General features: G+C 39.1%; 1 protein-coding gene across 1 annotated transcript in view; it reads right to left on the reverse strand.

Annotated features, from left to right (window-relative positions):
- Positions 1-18,950, reverse strand: part of galnt16 (UDP-N-acetyl-alpha-D-galactosamine:polypeptide N-acetylgalactosaminyltransferase 16) — a 46,896-nt gene that overhangs the window by 20,431 nt on the left and 7,515 nt on the right. Inside the window, exons 2-5 of the mRNA XM_034144400.1 lie at positions 14,042-14,220; positions 12,561-12,659; positions 12,399-12,466; positions 4,486-4,551 (exon numbers count right to left, since the gene is read on the reverse strand). Coding sequence (XP_034000291.1) covers positions 4,486-4,551; positions 12,399-12,466; positions 12,561-12,659; positions 14,042-14,220 — 412 coding nt within the window. The remainder of the gene's footprint in view (positions 1-4,485; positions 4,552-12,398; positions 12,467-12,560; positions 12,660-14,041; positions 14,221-18,950) is intronic.

Here is an 18,950-nt window from a genome sequence, read left to right on the forward strand (position 1 = left end):
TTAAACATAGACGGCTTTACAGAAGATGACAGATTTGACCGGTGAAACAGAAGACAGTACTAGACAGGAATGTACAAACACAATGCATTCAAAAGTATAAAAACATCTATAGAGTGGTTAAGGAATGAGTCCTAAAACCTGGAACTTAGTCAGCTTTCAACAATTCTGCTTCTCTTGACTCCAAGCAAACTGTTTTCTGAATATGTTTTTGGTTGTAAGCCTGAATTAAGATCTGTGGTTAACACAAGCTGAAGAGATTTATATTCTACGACAAAAAAATACGCCAGTAAATACCCCACTGGTGAATTTAAAAACTGTGGTATAAATGTCTAAATGAGACGACTAAACGTCATCATTCCCAACGTTAGCCGCCTTTAGCTTCGCGGTGGTGACGTGAAGTCATGTGACCGTGCTGTAGTTCCTTTATAGCCCAACATTAGCCGCCTTTAGCTTAGCGGTGGTGATGTGAAGTCATGTGACCGTGCTGTAGTTTCTTTATAGCCCAACATTAGCCACCTTTAGCTTAGCGGTGGTGACGTGAAGTCATGTGACCGGGCTGTAGTTCCTTTATAGCCCAACATTAGCCACCTTTAGCTTAGCGGTGGTGACGTGAAGTCATGTGACCGTGCTGTAGTTCCTTTATAGCCTAACGTTAGCTTTTTACTTCAAAAATGATAAAGTGGTATTAATATTTGGAGATGTGGAGAAAACATGTTTGTTTGACACAGATTATTTTTTGCAATATTCTAAAATAAAATGGAAACATCACATTGGCCTTTTGTGGAAGGAACCGGGGAGATGCTAACTTCCAGGTCGGCCTACAAAGAGGCACAAAATACAAATATGAACCTGAAAATGAACAGAATAGGGCCCCTTTGAGTAAAAGGTGAGAGCTTCAAAGCGCATGAATTCTCTAATTCACTATTCTTCTACTGGGTGATGTTTGGGGAATATCTACAATTTGATAACAGTTGTTTTTGCTTCACTGGAGGTAGGGATGAACACATTTATGAGACTCCAGGCGTGAAACTAAAGTATTATTTGTGTCTGGTTATTGAAGCTGCACTCCACTGATTGAACAAGTCATATTCAATTTACTTTTCACAATAACTACTTCTCCTCCATCTTTCATGGATCTGTAGGAGCTTTGTCAAGTTTCAGAAAACTTCTGATTAGTTTTTTTTTATTTATTTGATTGTTTTAAAAAAAAATCAGAGCTGGTTAATTGGATACGTGTGAATTTGTTAACAGAATTAGGCTGGAGCCACACGAGGACGATAACGCAAACGGACCGAAATCGATATCAAAAAAGTCTTCCGTCCACACGCAACAGGCACCAGAAACGTGTCCGTTCACACGAGACCGCTCGAAAGCGCTGGAGACGCTGTAGTACATATGCCAGGCTTGTAAGTGGCGCAGTACTCCTGCCACAAAAGCAGCGAAGAAGACTTCCCGCGCATGGTTGCCCTTCTGTTTATTCTCCGCTGTGGACGCTCTGGCTCTTTTTCTCCCTCCCCGAGGCAAGCGTTTGCTCCTGCTGTAGTTCTCTCCGGTAGTCCACCAGCAGATGACAAACACCCACCTCTCCACCTCTTCCAAGGAACGAGGGGACCGTGCAGCAGAGTTTCAGTTAGATTTTTTTTCGCCGGTCAACATGTCCGTTAAAGTTTAAATCTTCCGGACAAAATTTGAAAAGTGCCGGTCAGAGGTCTTCTTTGTTATTTATTGAGCTTTAAAACAAATTGATAACGACCCTATATAATAATATAAGAATAATAAACGGAGCCTCTCTTTTCCTCCCCCTCTTCTGACAGCCCAGCAGCTGATCTCTGAGCAAGGGGGGGTGGGAGAGGCGGGGCTATTTCATCGTTATCAGGAAATTATCGTATAGGCGTAAACACGGAGCCGTTTGCCCCCCAGAGCGTTTCGTTTGCAGATCTACCCACCTTTGGACCCGTTATCGTTATCGTTTTATGCGTTTCCATGTCGGCCTCGTGTGGCCGAACCGTCTATCTGATAGAGAACTGTAGCGGATACGACCGTTATCGTCCTCGTGTGGCTGGGGCCTTAGTCTCACTTTTCTCCTAACCGTGAAAAAAGTTCTGATTTGAAGCTGTTAAAGGTACTGTAGGGTAGGTACGTTTGAGAAACCGGCTCGAGATACACTTTTTGTTATATTCCATGGAATGCTCTTAACATCCCGATAGCAATGAATATCTTAAGTGCTTTGACAATAAATCCATTAAAAAATGTCATCTGTGGAAGCCGTAATACTGTAAAAAGCACGACCAATCATTTTAGCCGGCCCGGCTGAAATAACTGGATGGCCTACCTGCCTGTCAGCCTTCCATCTGTGCACAAACTTATCTCGTGCCCTCATTGGTCATGTGCGCGTTCGTGTGTGTTGGAGGAGGGGCTCTGTAAGGAAGTGGCAGATTTTTTCCGGTTGTGTATTTTCAAATTCTAGCGCACTCGAGCTGGTTTCTCCAAAATTACCTACCCTACCTTTAATTAAAGCTATTTAAATAGAGAGAACAGAATAGCAACAGCAGGGGGAGGAAAAGCTAAAAAGGTTTTTTTTTCAATCAAAAGTAATCAGCATTTAGCACAGAAAAAGGTAGAGGAGGGTAATTGTTTTTCCTGCAGCATCTACAGTAAATTAAAGAGAGGCATCTGTTTGTTCAGAGTTCATTAAAACAACGGAAACTTTACAGGATAAATGTTTAAATAGCACAAAAAGCAGCCTTGAAGTTTGACTTTGAGATAGTAATTTGTACCTGAGTGTATCCGTATGAAACCTCGAAGAGGAGGTCATGTTTCTCGTGTTAATTACTCAAACAGCTTGCAGCATCAACAGGGATTAATTCACGTTGTATAGAAATATGATTCATCGGGATAGAGCGATTATTTTCTTTTTTTTAATCCAATTCCTCAGAGGTGCACTTTGTAGCGAGGCTCAAACAGCTTTAAACAACAAGTTTAAGGAGGAGGAGAATAAACAGGATTTCACAAACACTTGTATGAAGAAGCTTGACTCCAAACAGCAGTTTATACAAACAGTGAAAGGATAAATAACCCGCAGTACAATGAACACCATGCTGCTAACACATGGAGCCTTTTTCAAACCTTTATTAAAAGGATTAAGCTTTCGTTATAATCAGTTGATTCCATTATGGATTAAAATAACAATGTGTGAGTCATAGTTTATATTGAATACATTAAAGGTCACCTATCATGCTATTTTTAGCATTAACACAGTATTCTTGTGTTGTGTCAGCATGTGGTGGGCAGACCAAAACAAATCAGCGAAGAGCATCAACCTGAGTAAGACGGATTAATGTTAAGACATCAAAACAAATTAGCAGCGCTGCTTCTTTTGGCTTTCAGCTTGGCTGAACTTTGTTGTGGAGGTCGAGGATTTAATCTCATTCAGGGATTAATTTAATCCAATTCAGAAACTGTGGGAGAGGAAAAAAATAACAATGCTCACACGCTTTCTACAGTTTGTGGGTTTTAAAAATGGGATACAACTTTTTAATGCACCTGGCTATAGGAATTCAATGTTCTATAAACGACAATACTTACAGAATTATTCAATAAGTAATATCACTAATTCACTATTTCACTTTTTTAAAACAATTTTTCTTTTTGTATTACTATTTACTATTTACTTGCACTATATATATTTTTTCTGTTTATCTGTGTTTTGTGTTGCTCTGCTGGAGAAGCCTGTGACACAAGATTTTCATCGGCATAACTACACTGTAGCTATGTTCGTATGACTAAATAAAGAACCTTGAACCTCAAGTAATTTAAAGAAATGTATCAAGAAAAATTATATATATTCTCTCTGTCAATCTTCTAAAAATGTGATAATTTGAGGCTTTTATCTATTTCAATGTAATTTTTTTAAGAATAGGCTCATAGATCTTGTCATGGCTATATACGTTTACATTTAGTTTCTTAGTGAGATCTAGTGAGTCCAAATGGTGCCACGTAATGACATCACCGATTTTCTCTGCAACGCTGCTCACAACAGAAACAATGGAGGACTGCGTCGGGTCGATGCTCATGTGGGTTTTAATTGTGCTAAGCCAACGGGTGGACATTAAAAGTATAGTCAAACAAAATAGTATCAACGTATGCTTGGTTAGTGTTTCCGACATTGTATATGTGTGTTTTTGTGTGTTGGTCGCGTCCTAGTCACTTTGCGATCCGCTTTATTTTCTTCGCCATACTCGCCATGATCTGTTATTGCTCAGGTTCATCTCAGAAGTATCTGGTTCTTGCCTAGCAGTTTTTTGGTTCAAACTACAAACCGTTTTTTGGGGCTGAGTGGAATAAGGGTATTTGAGTTGTGATCATATGGCATTTATACCTTTGTGTTGGTTTGCTTGAAAAATAAATAACATATTTGGCACATTTAAGATCTTGCATCACGCCAGTTTTCCTCCCCCTTTGTCTCCCCCGTCCCTCCACACTCACCCTCTCTCCGTTCGTTCCTCAGGCAGCGCACTTTGGGGATCTGAGAGGGCAGCTGGCAGTCCTCAGCTGCAGGAGGAAAAGAGAGGAGAGGAGATGGGATGTTATGGAGAAGCAGAACACACACTGAGAAACACAACCTCCGTCACTTAAAACACACACACTAACACTGTCACTCAAACAGATAGCTGCACAGATACAAACCCTCAGTATAACATAAACAAATCACAAACAGTCCAACAAATAACCAGAAACACACAAAAGCAGTTCTTAGTGACTCAAACAAAAAGGGCTTCATTTCATTGGGAAATCAATCCAGCTTTTTCCCATCCTCCACTCCCTTTTTGTACACAAACAATCTCTTTTTGTTGATGCATACAGTATGGACATCATTACAAACACAGGTACACACACACTTCCTTGAGAGGATTAGCAGTAGCGTAGAGAGTGAGTGTGACCTTGCTGAGGGATTGTAGGTAGACATGTTGTAATGCACCTTGATTACATTTGATGTGCGTACAAACCATATCATAGGGGACGTGTGTGTGAGAGCAAGGGTGTGTTAGCGCTTTAGAGAAGCTCATAAGGACAGCTGGTGGGTGTGTGTGTGTGTGTGTGTGTGTGTATGAGTCTGTTTAGTTAGGAGGAGGGGGGTTTAAAGCAGATGTTTTATACTTGTAGCCAGATTGTGTGTGTGTGTGTGTGTGCGTGTGCGTGTGCGTGTGTGTGTGTGTGTGTGTGTGTGTGTGTGTGTGTGTGTGTGTGTGTACATTATAAAGTCACATGCATTATGTGTGCTACTTATGTCCATGTTTTGAATATATAATATGTTCATGCACAAAAAAAATTACTTAATGAAGAATCATTTAAAAAGTCTGACTCTATGGTGAAAAAAAATTACATATGTAGGTTTATTGTCCGTGTAGCTCCTGTCCCAAAAATCGGAATAAATATCCCTATTTTCCGAAAAATGTACGCATGAATTTGTTCAATTTCACATTTGCATTATTGATCTGGAGTTGCAGATAGACTGGTGTCATTTGTGCCTCTCTCCTGCCAGGACAACAGCATAAAAGTCATTAATTTCTCGTACCCTAACTGCCAAAACATTGCTCCATAGCTCCAGCATGAGGTCTCCTCGTCCTGCTGCTATGAGAGTCACATGCTGCGGTCTGACCTCACAGCAAAGATCACCTAAAGTGAGGACGGTGTGATTAAAGCGATCCTTAACAGGATTACACTCAGGCCGGATCATCCCTCGACATTCTCCTCCTCCTCCTTCAGCCTGCATGACGGGACAAACTGAGCTCACACTCTCACTGACTGACTAAATGTTGATCATACATAAGAAGACGTATGCTGTCAAAAGCTCAAATATAGAAACTGAAACTGTGACACATTTCTGACCTCTCCACATTCAAGCTTTCACTGTAAGATCACTGACTGAGTTTGCAAACACACTTACAGTATATCTCACTATTGTGGCTAATATGACAATACATAGAATTTGATGTGGGTATGAAAAGGGTATTTTAAACAGCACCTTATATATTTGAATATTGCAAATTAGGTGTTATAACGAATGTTTGAATTACCCGATAAAATGTGTGATATGCTATTTTTATGTAGGTTTTAAGAGAACTCTTTGGATATGTATACAACATATTAAGTATATGTGTCTCAAAGGGTTTTGCAGCAGTTCACATTTCTAACATTGTATAATAAGATTTTAAATATTATTAAAACATGGATATAAACTTATTTAAGAGAATTTAAAGTGGACCTATTATGCTATATTGGAAAAATATATTGTAGGGCCATACCTATACAAAACATGTCTGTGAAGTGTTTTGCTTAAAATAGCAAACAGATCCCCCGTTGTAGCCATGCTTCATACTGCTCATACCCCTCTTTGCAGCCCTGTTAGAGAAACGCGGATTTTGGGTCCTTAGCTTAAAAAAAAAGAAAGGAGGAGGCGGAGCTAATGCCTGATCAGAATTCTACCGGAGATAAAGTTAAATTCTGCGTTGATAAAACGCCATCCTGTTATAAATCACATCAAGGATTATTTCTGAAACAGTATGGAGCTCAAATGCTTTTTCTATTGCAGGTTTATCACAAGGTGAGTTCCTTTTTTTATTTCCTGCTTTTTAAACACATGCTCTCTCCAGTACAGGTTAGCTCTGAGTGTTAGCGAGGCTTGCTAATGTAAAGAAAGACGAGATTACGTCCAAAACACGTCAGGCATTGTTTCTGATACCAACTCTCTGTGGGTCCACCGCCGATTTGACGTCATATCGGCAGCAAATCTGTATCCGCTCGTTGTACCCCCGTTTTTAAAAGATTTGGGTACGGAGGAAAAGAGGTTTTATTTTCTGACGCTGCGTGAGTTCCCCGACGCACCGGGGACACATAGTTATGTATAAAAGACATCAAAAAGTGCATTTTGCATGATAGGTCCCCTTTAAGTAAATCTAGTTTGCACGGCTGCATCTAAGGCACATGTGTCAAAATCAAGGCCCGGGGGCCAAATCAGGCCCTTGGTGGATTTAATTTCAGGAGGATAATTTCTAATTACTATTAGATCTGGCCCGCCGGTATATTGCACGCACACCTTCACTCAATCCTGAGGGTTTCCTCAGCTCAGAGCCTGAGCCCAAACATTGATGAACTTGCACCCAAGATGAGATGCCAAGTATCTGGCTTGAACGAGCATCACAGAGCAGCACACTGAGTTTACATGGATGTTTCCTTCTGCACTTTTTCTCTCACGTCAACAGGGCATGTTTGGTTTTCTCTTTGAGGGAAATAGTTTTTTTGAAGCTGCTGTTGGCCTGTGGAAAAATGTAATCATGAGAAATGACTCTGGAAAAGCTGCAGATAGAGCCATAAGAAATTAATACAACTGATTATTTAATGTTTAATGTTGTTTTTATAGGCAATAATTTAAGCTTTGTTAGTTCTAGGTTTAATATGTGCAATAAGTTCATTTCAATAAGTTTTGCAATAAACATTGAACCAGTCCGGCCCTCGACTTGTACCCATTTTTTTATTTTGGCCCACTGTGTATTTGAGTTTGACACCCCTGCTCTAAGGGAATATTATTCAAATCTGAATTGTCACTTGCCAAGAATTATTAGAATATTTGGGGAATTAAGGCAGAAATGTAATATTTGATTCATTTAAATGCAGTCAGTGGTTTACAGTAGAAACATGTCATCATAAAAATCAGATTTTTATATGAATACAATAATTATTTTGTACATTTTTTTAAGGTTTTCAGTGAGGGGGTCCATTTTCATTATATACATAAAAACCTTCTTTAGCATACTAGGTTTTTTACCTCAAAGTATTTCAGTGTGGTTGTATTAACCAAGGTTACAATAGAGGTTGTTTATCTTTCTTTATATATACATAATGCATTAAATAATCATAAAAATAACTATAAAGAATGTCTGCTTTCAGTTTTGATTTGCAAATTGTGGACTAATTAATGGGCTGTGTACAAGCAAACCAAAAGAGAAACACCTCATAAAGGCAAAACAGCCCACATTATTTGGCATATAAAGCAGGCTGTCTCTCCCCTCAGTGTGTGTGCAGTCTGACAGAAAAGAAAACAACATGTTGAGTAACAGCCTGCAGTGATTTGAGGTTTTAGAGAACACGCTGCTCGACCTCCTGCCTTCAAACCACATCTTAAACAGCAATTTTATTCTCCTTTCACTAATAGGAGATTACTGAGACTTTAAATAAAACGCAGCGTTAGAAAGTGGAGAGGAGGAGACCGCAGAGGAGCAGCAGGAGGAAACCAAACCGATAATGAGAGGGTTATCCTCTTCACAGTCAAAACTAGAAACCACAAACTGCAGCAAGCATTTACAGACCTCAGTTGGTTTTGTGGTAAAAACTGAATGGCACATTTATGGAAAGATAGTTAAGATAATCAGGGCCGCCCCTCCCTACAGGCTGCATGGGGCCTCACATTGCGCAGGGGCCTCGGCTTATGAGCTTGGCTTGTGCGCAGTTCGTGCTCATCTCACAATGTTGCTTGTTGGCCAGGGACGGCCCTGAAGATAATGCACACTTCTCACTGGATAACAAGGATGTAATCAAAGCCATAAGAAAGGATAACTTAAAGGCTAAATATCACAAATATATATCTTTTTTAAATGTAATTGTTGTATTTTTATCACAAGGTAAACCACATAATATCTAATGAATTTACATGAGTTTGCAGTTATTATTATTATTACCATTTAAACTGTTTCTATGGATTATGTTTATTTGATTACTCATTATCTGCCTCTGTTGCACGATATAAAGAAAATACATGACATGTGATAACGTTGTTTACTATCAAAAATATGACCTGGATAATTTAACAGATATTAAAGTGTATTCAGTTCTGCCTTTTGGCTGCTTTCAGTACACTGCTAACAACCACTAAATGCCTCTTAAATTGAAGACAAATTAAGGGAGATATTAAATGTTGAAGAAATTCAACATTTAATTTAACAAAAATAATAGATATAGTCTCAGTCGTATCTTAATATCTTTACCTGGTTTTAAAGGACACATGACAGTTAATTTAGATCTAGTTGTTCTATGATTTACCTTGTCCAACTGAGTCATTAAACCCACATCACTGATGAGTTTTATCAACATTTTCATTAGGTATCAAACCTACAATATCGTCACGATGCTGAAAGAGGTCAGTCAGAAATAGTGTGCTATTTGATTTTCTTCCTATCGCTCAACCCTAAAGTAATGCTGAAATGTAAAAGCCATTACAGGGAGGAGGTTAAAGTCTTGCTGCAGGACAAGAAACAGGCGGCCATGTTGGCTCTAAAGTCATCATGGTGCCAGTGCAGCGTCAGTGCAGCAAAGCGTCCGCAGCACAGGGAGAGTAAACAAGCATTAGTGAGATAATAGAGCTCCACTGCTGCTGCCACTGACACACACTGCTAAGAAGTCTGGACACCTCAGAGTGTGTGTGTGAGAGTGTGTGCGTCATGGCCTGAGTACACAGTGAAAGTAGGTCACTGTGCTGTTCCCACACACACACACACACAAGATGCATGTGTTGGTGATTACACACAGAGCTGTGGACAGTGTAAACATGAGCTCATGTAATTCTTCTGCCTAATGCTGACAAAGGGGAATGATTACTGAAAATGTGTTTATCTTCAGTCGTGGTGCGCTACATAAAAAAGCTGCACTTTATGGTGCAATTAACTCTAAAATGTCAAGGTCAATTACACCACTTATCTGCTTTTTGCATACAAAATAATCAGTTCCTCATGGCAGTGGCAGCAGCTCCAGATTTTTCTTGTTGATAATTTTTCAGGGAATACACAGATCAGCAGTTAAGGCTTTAAGATTTTCCGAACAGGGAAATGTACATTTTTAAATAACTATGCATGGAGAGAAGAGAGGAATGAGTACTGAGAATTAAAATGAAGACAACAAAATATATATATTCAATAATAATAATAATATTAAAGGGGACCTATCATGCAAAATGTACTTTTTGATGTCTTTTCTGCATAAAGATGTGTCCCCGGTGTGTCAGGGAACTCACGCAGCGTCAGAAAATAAAACCCTCTCTCTTTTCCTCCGTACCCAAATCTCTAAAAACGGGGCTACAACGGAGCTGATCTAGATTTGCGTCCGATATGACGTAATATCGGAAATGTGGACCCACGGCCCTATCAGAAACGTCGCTATCAGAAACAATGCCCGACTGTTTTGGACGTAATATGGTCGGTGTTTACATTAGCATCGCTAACACTCAGAGCTAACCTGTACTGGAGAGCATGTGTGTGAAGAAGCAGGAAATAAAAAGGAACTCACCTTGTGGTATAACCGGCAAGAGAGAAAGCCTTTGAGCTCCATACTGTTTCAGAAACAATCCTTGATAATCCATGATATGGCGTTTCATCACGGCAGCATTTAGTTTAGACAGTAGCTGCCGGGTCCCGCATGAGCTCAGACCCCTCCTTTTTTATGTTTATCAATTCTTTTTTTTTTTTAAAGCCTTATACCCAAATCATCACTTTTGAAACAGGAAGTGAAATAGAGGGATATGAGGCATGGCTAGAATGGGTGATCTGTTTGGTATTTTGAGCAAAACACTTCATAGACATGTTTTTTATATATTATTATATATCTGAGACCTATGCTATTGCCTAAAAATAGCATGATAGGTGCACTTTAATCATTAATAGATATATAAAATACAAAAAAGATTTAAAAAAAATAATTACATATTAAATTAACTATTTAAAATGTTTTAATCAATATAAATATTACCCTAAAACTGAAATCAAGATGATAAAATATAAAAATGTACATAAATTAAAAAAGTAAAAAACCTATAAATATGGAACATTTTTAAATAATATAAAAATACATAATAGTAGATACTAAAACTATAGATAAAAAAACTGCATATGGAGAAAATTGATACAATTGATACAATGTTTTCTAAATCAACAGCAGATTGCTGTGTTGTGTTTCCATCCCTCAGCGGCATCACTGATCATCACAAAAGACCAAATCCTCAGGAAAATCTCAACTCCAAAATTCAATCTGATTTCCTGTGATATCCGACATCAGTGTGACTCACTTTCAAAGCCACTCCTGTCTCTTGACATTATCCTCGCCCTACATTTTCTCCTTTTTTTTTTGGCTTTCTCATGTGCTGGAAAATTCCTTTGACATTTGCATCACACGTATTCACAGCAGAATGAAGAGCTTTATACAAAGGGCTGCAGACAAGATTTGGGAAAAGCTGAAGTTTAAAGATCCCCTATTATAATCTTCTTCAACATTATACTACAGGTTTCAGATATATACAGAACCTGTCTCTGATTGTCTGAAACACCAAAACAGATCATTGCAGCATCCCATAATCCCCTCTGTTTCAGCCCTGTTCCAAAAGTGCTGATTCTGTGTCTGTAGCTTTAAATGCTAATGAGCTGCTGCTGGCCACGCCCCTCTGAGAGATGATTGGTTTAAAAATAACACAATGGTGCTCTAGGAGGATATTCAGGTGATAAGGTGGGTTAATGGCTAATGGTTGCCTAAGTATTTTTTAACACGGGTCAATTTTACCCGCAGCTGTTTTTTGATCGTATGTAACTTTTTTTCAATAAAATATTAAAGTCTCCCAGTCCGTGACTTTTCCTGAAAGTGTGTTATGTAGCACCCTCTGTTGTTAACAATTGTCAATATGAAGTCAGATTGAAAAAAATCGCCAGCGGGTAATATTTACCTCATAGAAAATGCAGCGTAAACATGACGTGTTGCTATAGCAACGCCTTTTGTCTACTGTGGTTCCTTATAGATAGAGAGATAGATTGAGAGAGAGATAGATAGATAGATAGATAGAGAGAGAGAGAGAGATAGAGAGAGAGAGATAGAGAGATAGACCGATAGATAGTTATAGATAGACAGAGAGAGAGATAGATAGATAGAGAGATTTGTACCTAAACAAAACACAAGTCTAACACCAAGCGTTTAAATCAGCACTGGTAGCGATATTTTATACTTCATGCTATCTGCACAAACTATATCATATGAAAAGTTGAGAGTCCACAGATTCTATTGGTATAAGTTTCATCCCTGTGCGATCAAAACTCACTGTTCTACATGATAAATAAAATAACATTGTACCTTGAAAATCAATAGCGGGTCAATTTGACCCGTTGCCGGTTTTAGGTATACAGCGACCTCTGGCGGTTCTAGTGTTAAAGGAGTATTTTTTTACATTAGCATTCCTAATCTTGAAAATATACACATTAGTTAAAATTAAGCATTTTCCAAGCCCGAGAATTAGGAAAATTAAGCATTTTCTCAACCCCGCAACTACATTTCTAACCACAGCATTAACCAGCAATGAAAAAGAAACTCACGGTCATCGCTGAAGTCGTCTATCAGGATGATTTCTTGAATCAGAGAATAAGGACTTCGCATCAGGACACTGGGAGGGAGGAAACAGAGGGACGTGGGTCAGAAAAAATAAGTCGGTTTCATTCCTCCGGATTTATGGTGCTGCTTATGTTCGACCTCATTACCTCTTGATGGTGCGCAGGAGAGTGGAGCGAGCCTCATTGTGGAAAGTGATGATGATGCTCGTGGAGGGAAGGTCTGAGTCATATTTCAGAGACGCACACCTGCAAAGAGGAGGGTTTATCACACAATCATCACACAGTGAGGGAAGCTTTACCTCGCTTCTCTCCAGGAACAACATGTATGTGTTAAACTGGCACATCGGCCCTTGAACACGCACACACACACACACACACACACACACACACACACACACACACACACACACACACACACACACACACACACACACACACACACACACACACACACACACACACACACACACACACACACACACACACACACACACACACAGCTGTGATTAGCAGAAGTGCAGTGTGGAGTCGCCTCAGTGTTGTTGCTGGAAATATCCGGTTGCCGGGTAACAGTTGCACAGATTTCTAACGCTTTCTGCTTTAATGTGCTTCCTGTGGCTCGGAGCTTTAAGGCCTTGCCTCATATAGTGAATAACTAAAGTAAAGGCTGCAAAGAACATACAATGAGGACTCATGATTTAAAATCTGCATGATGGGTTTTTATTGTATTTAATTTTGCTCAGTGCAGACTGGAAAAGGGCAAAGAGAAGGGACAACATCCGGCAAAAGACTGCAAGCTTGACGCCGGTCCGCTGCAGTATGGGCTCAACTTTAGTACAATTTCCCAATTTGGAATCAATAAAGTTAATCTAATCTAATCTAGTTAGTTCAATTTTTGTCTAAAAAATTAAATAAATCATTAGAAGGACACAATCAGGACACACCACATTCTTTTACAGCCATTGCTGGTTTGTAAGAATATGATTTTATCCAAATCCCTCATAAATGGACCTGAAATTATTTAATATGTTTCGCCGGAGATGCACAAAATAGCTTAAGATTCCACCTAGTGCTGCTGGGTCTCAGCTGTAGGAGATGGGCTATCTGGGCCGCCCATCAAAGCAAGTGTTTACAATATTTTGTCCACCCCCTGTGTGTGAGGGATACCACGTATATACCCAGCAGGCAGGACAGTCAGCTCTCTCTTAAACTTTGCAATACAATCTATCTATTTCACCCTCACACAACCTTTAAGATCAACACACTTCTCTCACCTCACTTACTCCAACCTGTAAGATTGAATCTAAATCCACTTGCAGCACAAGCAAGATTAATCCTCTATCAGCTGGTGCAGGTGAAAGCAGACGGACACACACACACACACACACACACACACACACACACACACACACACACACACACACACACACACACACACACACACACACACACACACACACACACACACACACACACACACACACACACACACACACACACACACACACACACACACACACACACACACACACACACACACACACACACACACACACACACACACTCTATTGCTTCAACGTAATGGCAACAGATGGTGCAGGTGAAAGCTGACACACACACACACACACCTGTAGTGTCGGGTGTCTCTGATGGACCGCTCGCTGCCCAGCCGGTCGCTCTCCTGCAGGTTGAAGGCGTGCTCTCGGTACGGGTCTTCCCCCGGCTTCAGCTGCTTTGCTGACAGGTAAGCCTTCTCATCGAAGCCCCCCAACAGCTGACTCTGCTCTGTCCGCGGGGGCTGGGTCACCTGCAGAGCACACCACCATCAATAAACACGGACACACCTGGGCGTGTCAGTAGAAATAAAAGGATAAAAAAACAATTAACGTCAGTCATTTCAAGGATATACAAAACCACTCCCTGACGATAACAGGTCTAAAACCACCAGACTCAGGGACAGTTTCATCCCACAGGCCATAAGACTGTTAAACACCTGAACTTATGAAAGAACATCCATCTGTTTGCAACTTACAAATTATTTATCTAATATATCATATTCCAATAACGTGTATATAGACTCTCCTTGCACTATTTCTATCCTATTTTATTTGTATTTACTTGCACTATTTTATCCACTGTTGGAGGAGCCTGTGACCTAAGATTTCCATTGATATATCTACACCGTAGCTATGTACACATGACAATAAAAGCCTTGAATCTTGAATCTACAGAGGTGCAAACACAGCAGCACAAATATATGTTACACCACCCTCCTTCACTGCCAACACACTATTCTTCTGCATCATTAAATAATACTGTGAAATGGCTGCATACAACATCCTCATTTGTTGTTAGCCGTCTGTCGTGATGCGTTGTTCATAAAAAACAGACAGCAATTCATTTTTAAAAGTTCACTGTTGGAATTTTATAAGAATTAACAGTCCTTCTGGTCAAAAATCGTACTCGTAAAAACACAAATATTGTAGCAGCCCATTATTTTATATCAGAAAGACTTCTTCTTGCAGATGAGACATAGAAAATAAGAACTGAGCAAGACAAGTTATTCTTCTTAACTTGAAATGACATGTCCTGAAATGTGACTATTGCTCCTGCAGCAATGTGTCGATGCTGAACTGTTCGTCAACAGCCCTTATAAAAAATGCTGCCGATTAAATTCCTGTTGATTATCTTATTGATTAAAAGTCATTGAACCTTTCAGAGAATTCGTCTGTCTTTGCTAATAAAACACTTTACACACATACTATGCCAAGTGGTGTTCTGGCCGTTTGGGGTTCAATTTAATTCTCAAGGACACTGACAAAGGAGCAGGGAATCACACAACTAAGCATGAGATTTGCTTCACATCCTCTACATTTAAGCAATGTGTGTAAGTAGTTATCTCTTCTTCTGTGGTGCTGCACTGCAATCCCACAGCAACACCCATGCAGGACTCATTCCTGAACCACTCCATTGCATTAGAATCAGCCTAATGATTGAAATGTAAATCCAAATGTTCTTATTCAAGTCACAGTGTCAGTGCTAACAAAGCAAAATGGGACGGGCTGTCGTCAAATCAGAATACAAAGTCCATGTAATCCTCAGTGCTTAATGGGTTTTTTCTGAAAGTAGCTTTAACACTGCTGAGTGGGAGGTAAATACAGTTAATGAATACATAAAAGCAGATGAGAGAGGCTGTTATTAAAGAGAAGCTTTTGACAGATGGGATAAAAGGACGGAAAGGTTTTAAATAAAGGACGGAGCTTTGTTCTGTGCTGCTTTATTAAGCTCACATCCAGGTTCAGGTGAGAGTGACCTCCTTTTCAGTCTCTCAGGGGGAGCGCTGGGAACATTTCAATGATTCACAGAAAGAAACATGTCTGACACTGAGACAGAAGGTACATTTAGATATCTCTTTGTTACCTCCACAGACTATAGCTCTGAAAAACCCATTGTATACTTCCTACACAAAGTGAGCATCTGGCAGTGAATGAAGTGGAGCATTGAGCAGCTAAATGAACTGATTTCTCAAGAGATGCAAAACAGAGATAATTGAAAGTGAATATTGTACTAAAATGCATAAGATGGAAAGAAATAAGACACTGAATGATCTGTGCTTAAATAACCAGTGGTGCAAAGTAACTGAGTCAATATTCTCAAGTACTGTGTACATTTTTAAGTAATTGTACATTAATTGAGGATTTCCATTTTTCTGCTACGTTATTATATTTCAAATGCAAATATTGTTATTTTAACGGCACTGCATTTATTTATAAGTTGAATAACTTTTCGATTGAGATGAGAATACAAAATATATTAAAAATCGATTTTTCAGAAACTCAAATATGGAGATAAACTGCTTTTCTCTATTTTATGATATTAAAGCGAATTATTTTAGGATTTAGACTTACAAAACAAAACATTTACAGACATAACCTAAGACTTTAAGAGACACATATATTCATGAACACACATGTTATTTAATCTCAGTGTTAGTAGCCAACATAAAACACAAGCTAATAGCTAGCTGTTTACATTAATTAGCAGCATTTTAACGCTCTTTTCCGGCTCATTAACACAGATTAACACACGTTGTTTCGGTAAATTAAATCATCCTACCAAGGTGACGACGACCAAGAACACACAGCTTGTTAGAAAACATAGATTAGGTTGTGAAAAAGTAAGCTAACGGAGTTTTTAGCTGACATGTAAATACCGTTAGAAGGTGTAAACAGGCTAATTTAGCATAGCAACGCCCTAGCAACAACTCTTAAAGGGACAGGCACACAAAGATTGTCTGTATTCATGTATTTTATTTTATTAAATTAGTTAAAAACGATCAAAAACCACATTATTTTTTCTGGAATCTGAATTATCAACATTTAACAAAACACAAATCTTTTCTTCCAACTATATAATATAATATACAGTATATTGTATTGATGATATATAGATAATGTATGTGTAAGTTATGGTATTTTTTATATATTTGTCATGTTTTTATTGTAGCTATACTATTCTAAATGTATGTTCTTTTCATTACATGTTTTAGTAAACATTTTTATATTTTTATTGTATTTCTCACTCTTTTTTATAGTATAAATATTTATTGTTATATTTCTGTTATTGTTATATATTTTTTAAATTTGCATTGCACATTTTTTATTTTAAATGTATGTTCTTGACTTTTGCAGAGTGGATATCCTACAGTACCTCGCCATAAACTCTTCTGATTCTAATTCAGTCACAATATCTGATAATGACACAGAAATAGGAACTCATTCTGTCACCATTACAGTGACACGACCAGCTGATCTCAGTGCTGCTCTGTGGGGAAACTAATCTAATTATCACCGCTTTGCAAATAGCCTTAGAGCACAGAGTTTAGCTCCCAGAGGAAAGTCCCTCATTTTTCCCAGCTCTGTCAATTCTTCACACTCAGTTATTAAAGAAAACTTGTCAGATGTTCGCTAGAAATGTAGGCGTAGTGATCACAAGCAGCAGATGTCAACATATTCTTATCCTGGGGGAGACAGGAGGTTGGAAGTTGAACATAAAGGCAAGGAAACATGTTAGAGGCACAAAATACAAATATGAACCTGAAAAAAGAGCGGGATAGGGTCCTTTTAAATAAAAAACATATGTATTGTTAATGTTTTTCTTTATAATGTTATAAAAGTTGCTATATAAATAAAGCTTATGATTATATCTTCCACAATAATCTACATGTCATCAGAGCCTCTCTCACCAGTATAACATATCAAAGAGGTTTTGATGCTCGTCACAGTTAAGACTCTCTTTCTGTATTTTATATCCCCGGGTAATCCCCAAGTGTCAGCTTGACTGCATTTTAAAAGCTATACAAAAATAAATGGTACTCCGAAGATAATAAGACAAAAATAACAGAAGGCTCTTCGAGGCTCGGCCTGCTGAATTAAATATGAAGCTCGTCTGGAAGATGAACACGTCTGCTGACTTCTTCCAGCCGAAAAATCTGTGAAATCTGCCCAAAAGGCTGGAGATAAATCCCTGCTGTGGTCGTCTTCATGATCTATTTACACACTTACTGTATATATCTCAGGCCATAGATACTGTATTGATGTGTGCAAGCTTAGAGACAAGTATTTACATGTTTTGCCTAAATAAGTTAAATAGCAAAGTGAGTCATCACAAGCTCAAGCTGTGCAGCTGCATTTGTGCAAACTTCCAACACTTTATTTTTAATTGCAGTGTAGATCCTAAAGTTTCCAGAGAAGGCGATTCTCTTGGACTGAGTTTGGGAGGATGTGTTAAAAAAAAAGGTATGTAGAATATTCCCATTGGTTTAAAAAATGTGCTCAATGCGAATTTAAATGATTTAAAAGGGGAAATAAACGGGGAATACTGGATGTCAAAGTATTCTGCTCATTAGGCGCTTTCACACCGGAGTACTTTTCCCAGGAATAGTTCCGATAGTTCCTGGGATTTTGCGTTCACACCAAAAAGATCTGGAACTAGAACTTTTTTTCTGGAACCTTTTCCTCCCAAGGAAAGTACCTGCTCTCTAGCAGGGACAATCCATTTCTGATTGGCTGGGCGAATTGCAAACCACGCCCCGTAAAACTATGAAAAGTTTTGTGAAGCCGCCATTTTATTTGCTCGCATTAGCATTATTAGCATTAGCCCAGCGCACCAACAGAGAGAGACTAACTTATGACAACACAAAAGAAAACATGGGAGCGGTGGAGTGATGAGGAGGTGTCGGCGCTTCTGGCGATTTACTCGGAAGGCTTCAGTAGAAGCTGCTGGGAGTCCCAGCAGCTTCTACTGCGGGGACTTCCGGCCGGGGACTTCAGGTGGCAGTATACGCCGTGAAGTTGTTTGCGGCCTGCCAGTAAACCCAAAGCAGAAGAAGAAGAAGTGATGTCAGCGGCTTCATTTGCCTAATCCTCCCTCAGGGAACTTATTCCGGTGTGAACGCGATCTACTAGTTAGTTCCGGAACTAAAGATTTCCGGGGAACTATTCCTGGGAAAAGTACTTGGTGTGAAAGCACCTATTG

Source organism: Trematomus bernacchii, unplaced genomic scaffold (assembly GCF_902827165.1).
Source record: "Trematomus bernacchii unplaced genomic scaffold, fTreBer1.1, whole genome shotgun sequence".
In the NCBI taxonomy this organism is placed as follows: Eukaryota; Metazoa; Chordata; class Actinopteri; order Perciformes; family Nototheniidae; genus Trematomus; species Trematomus bernacchii.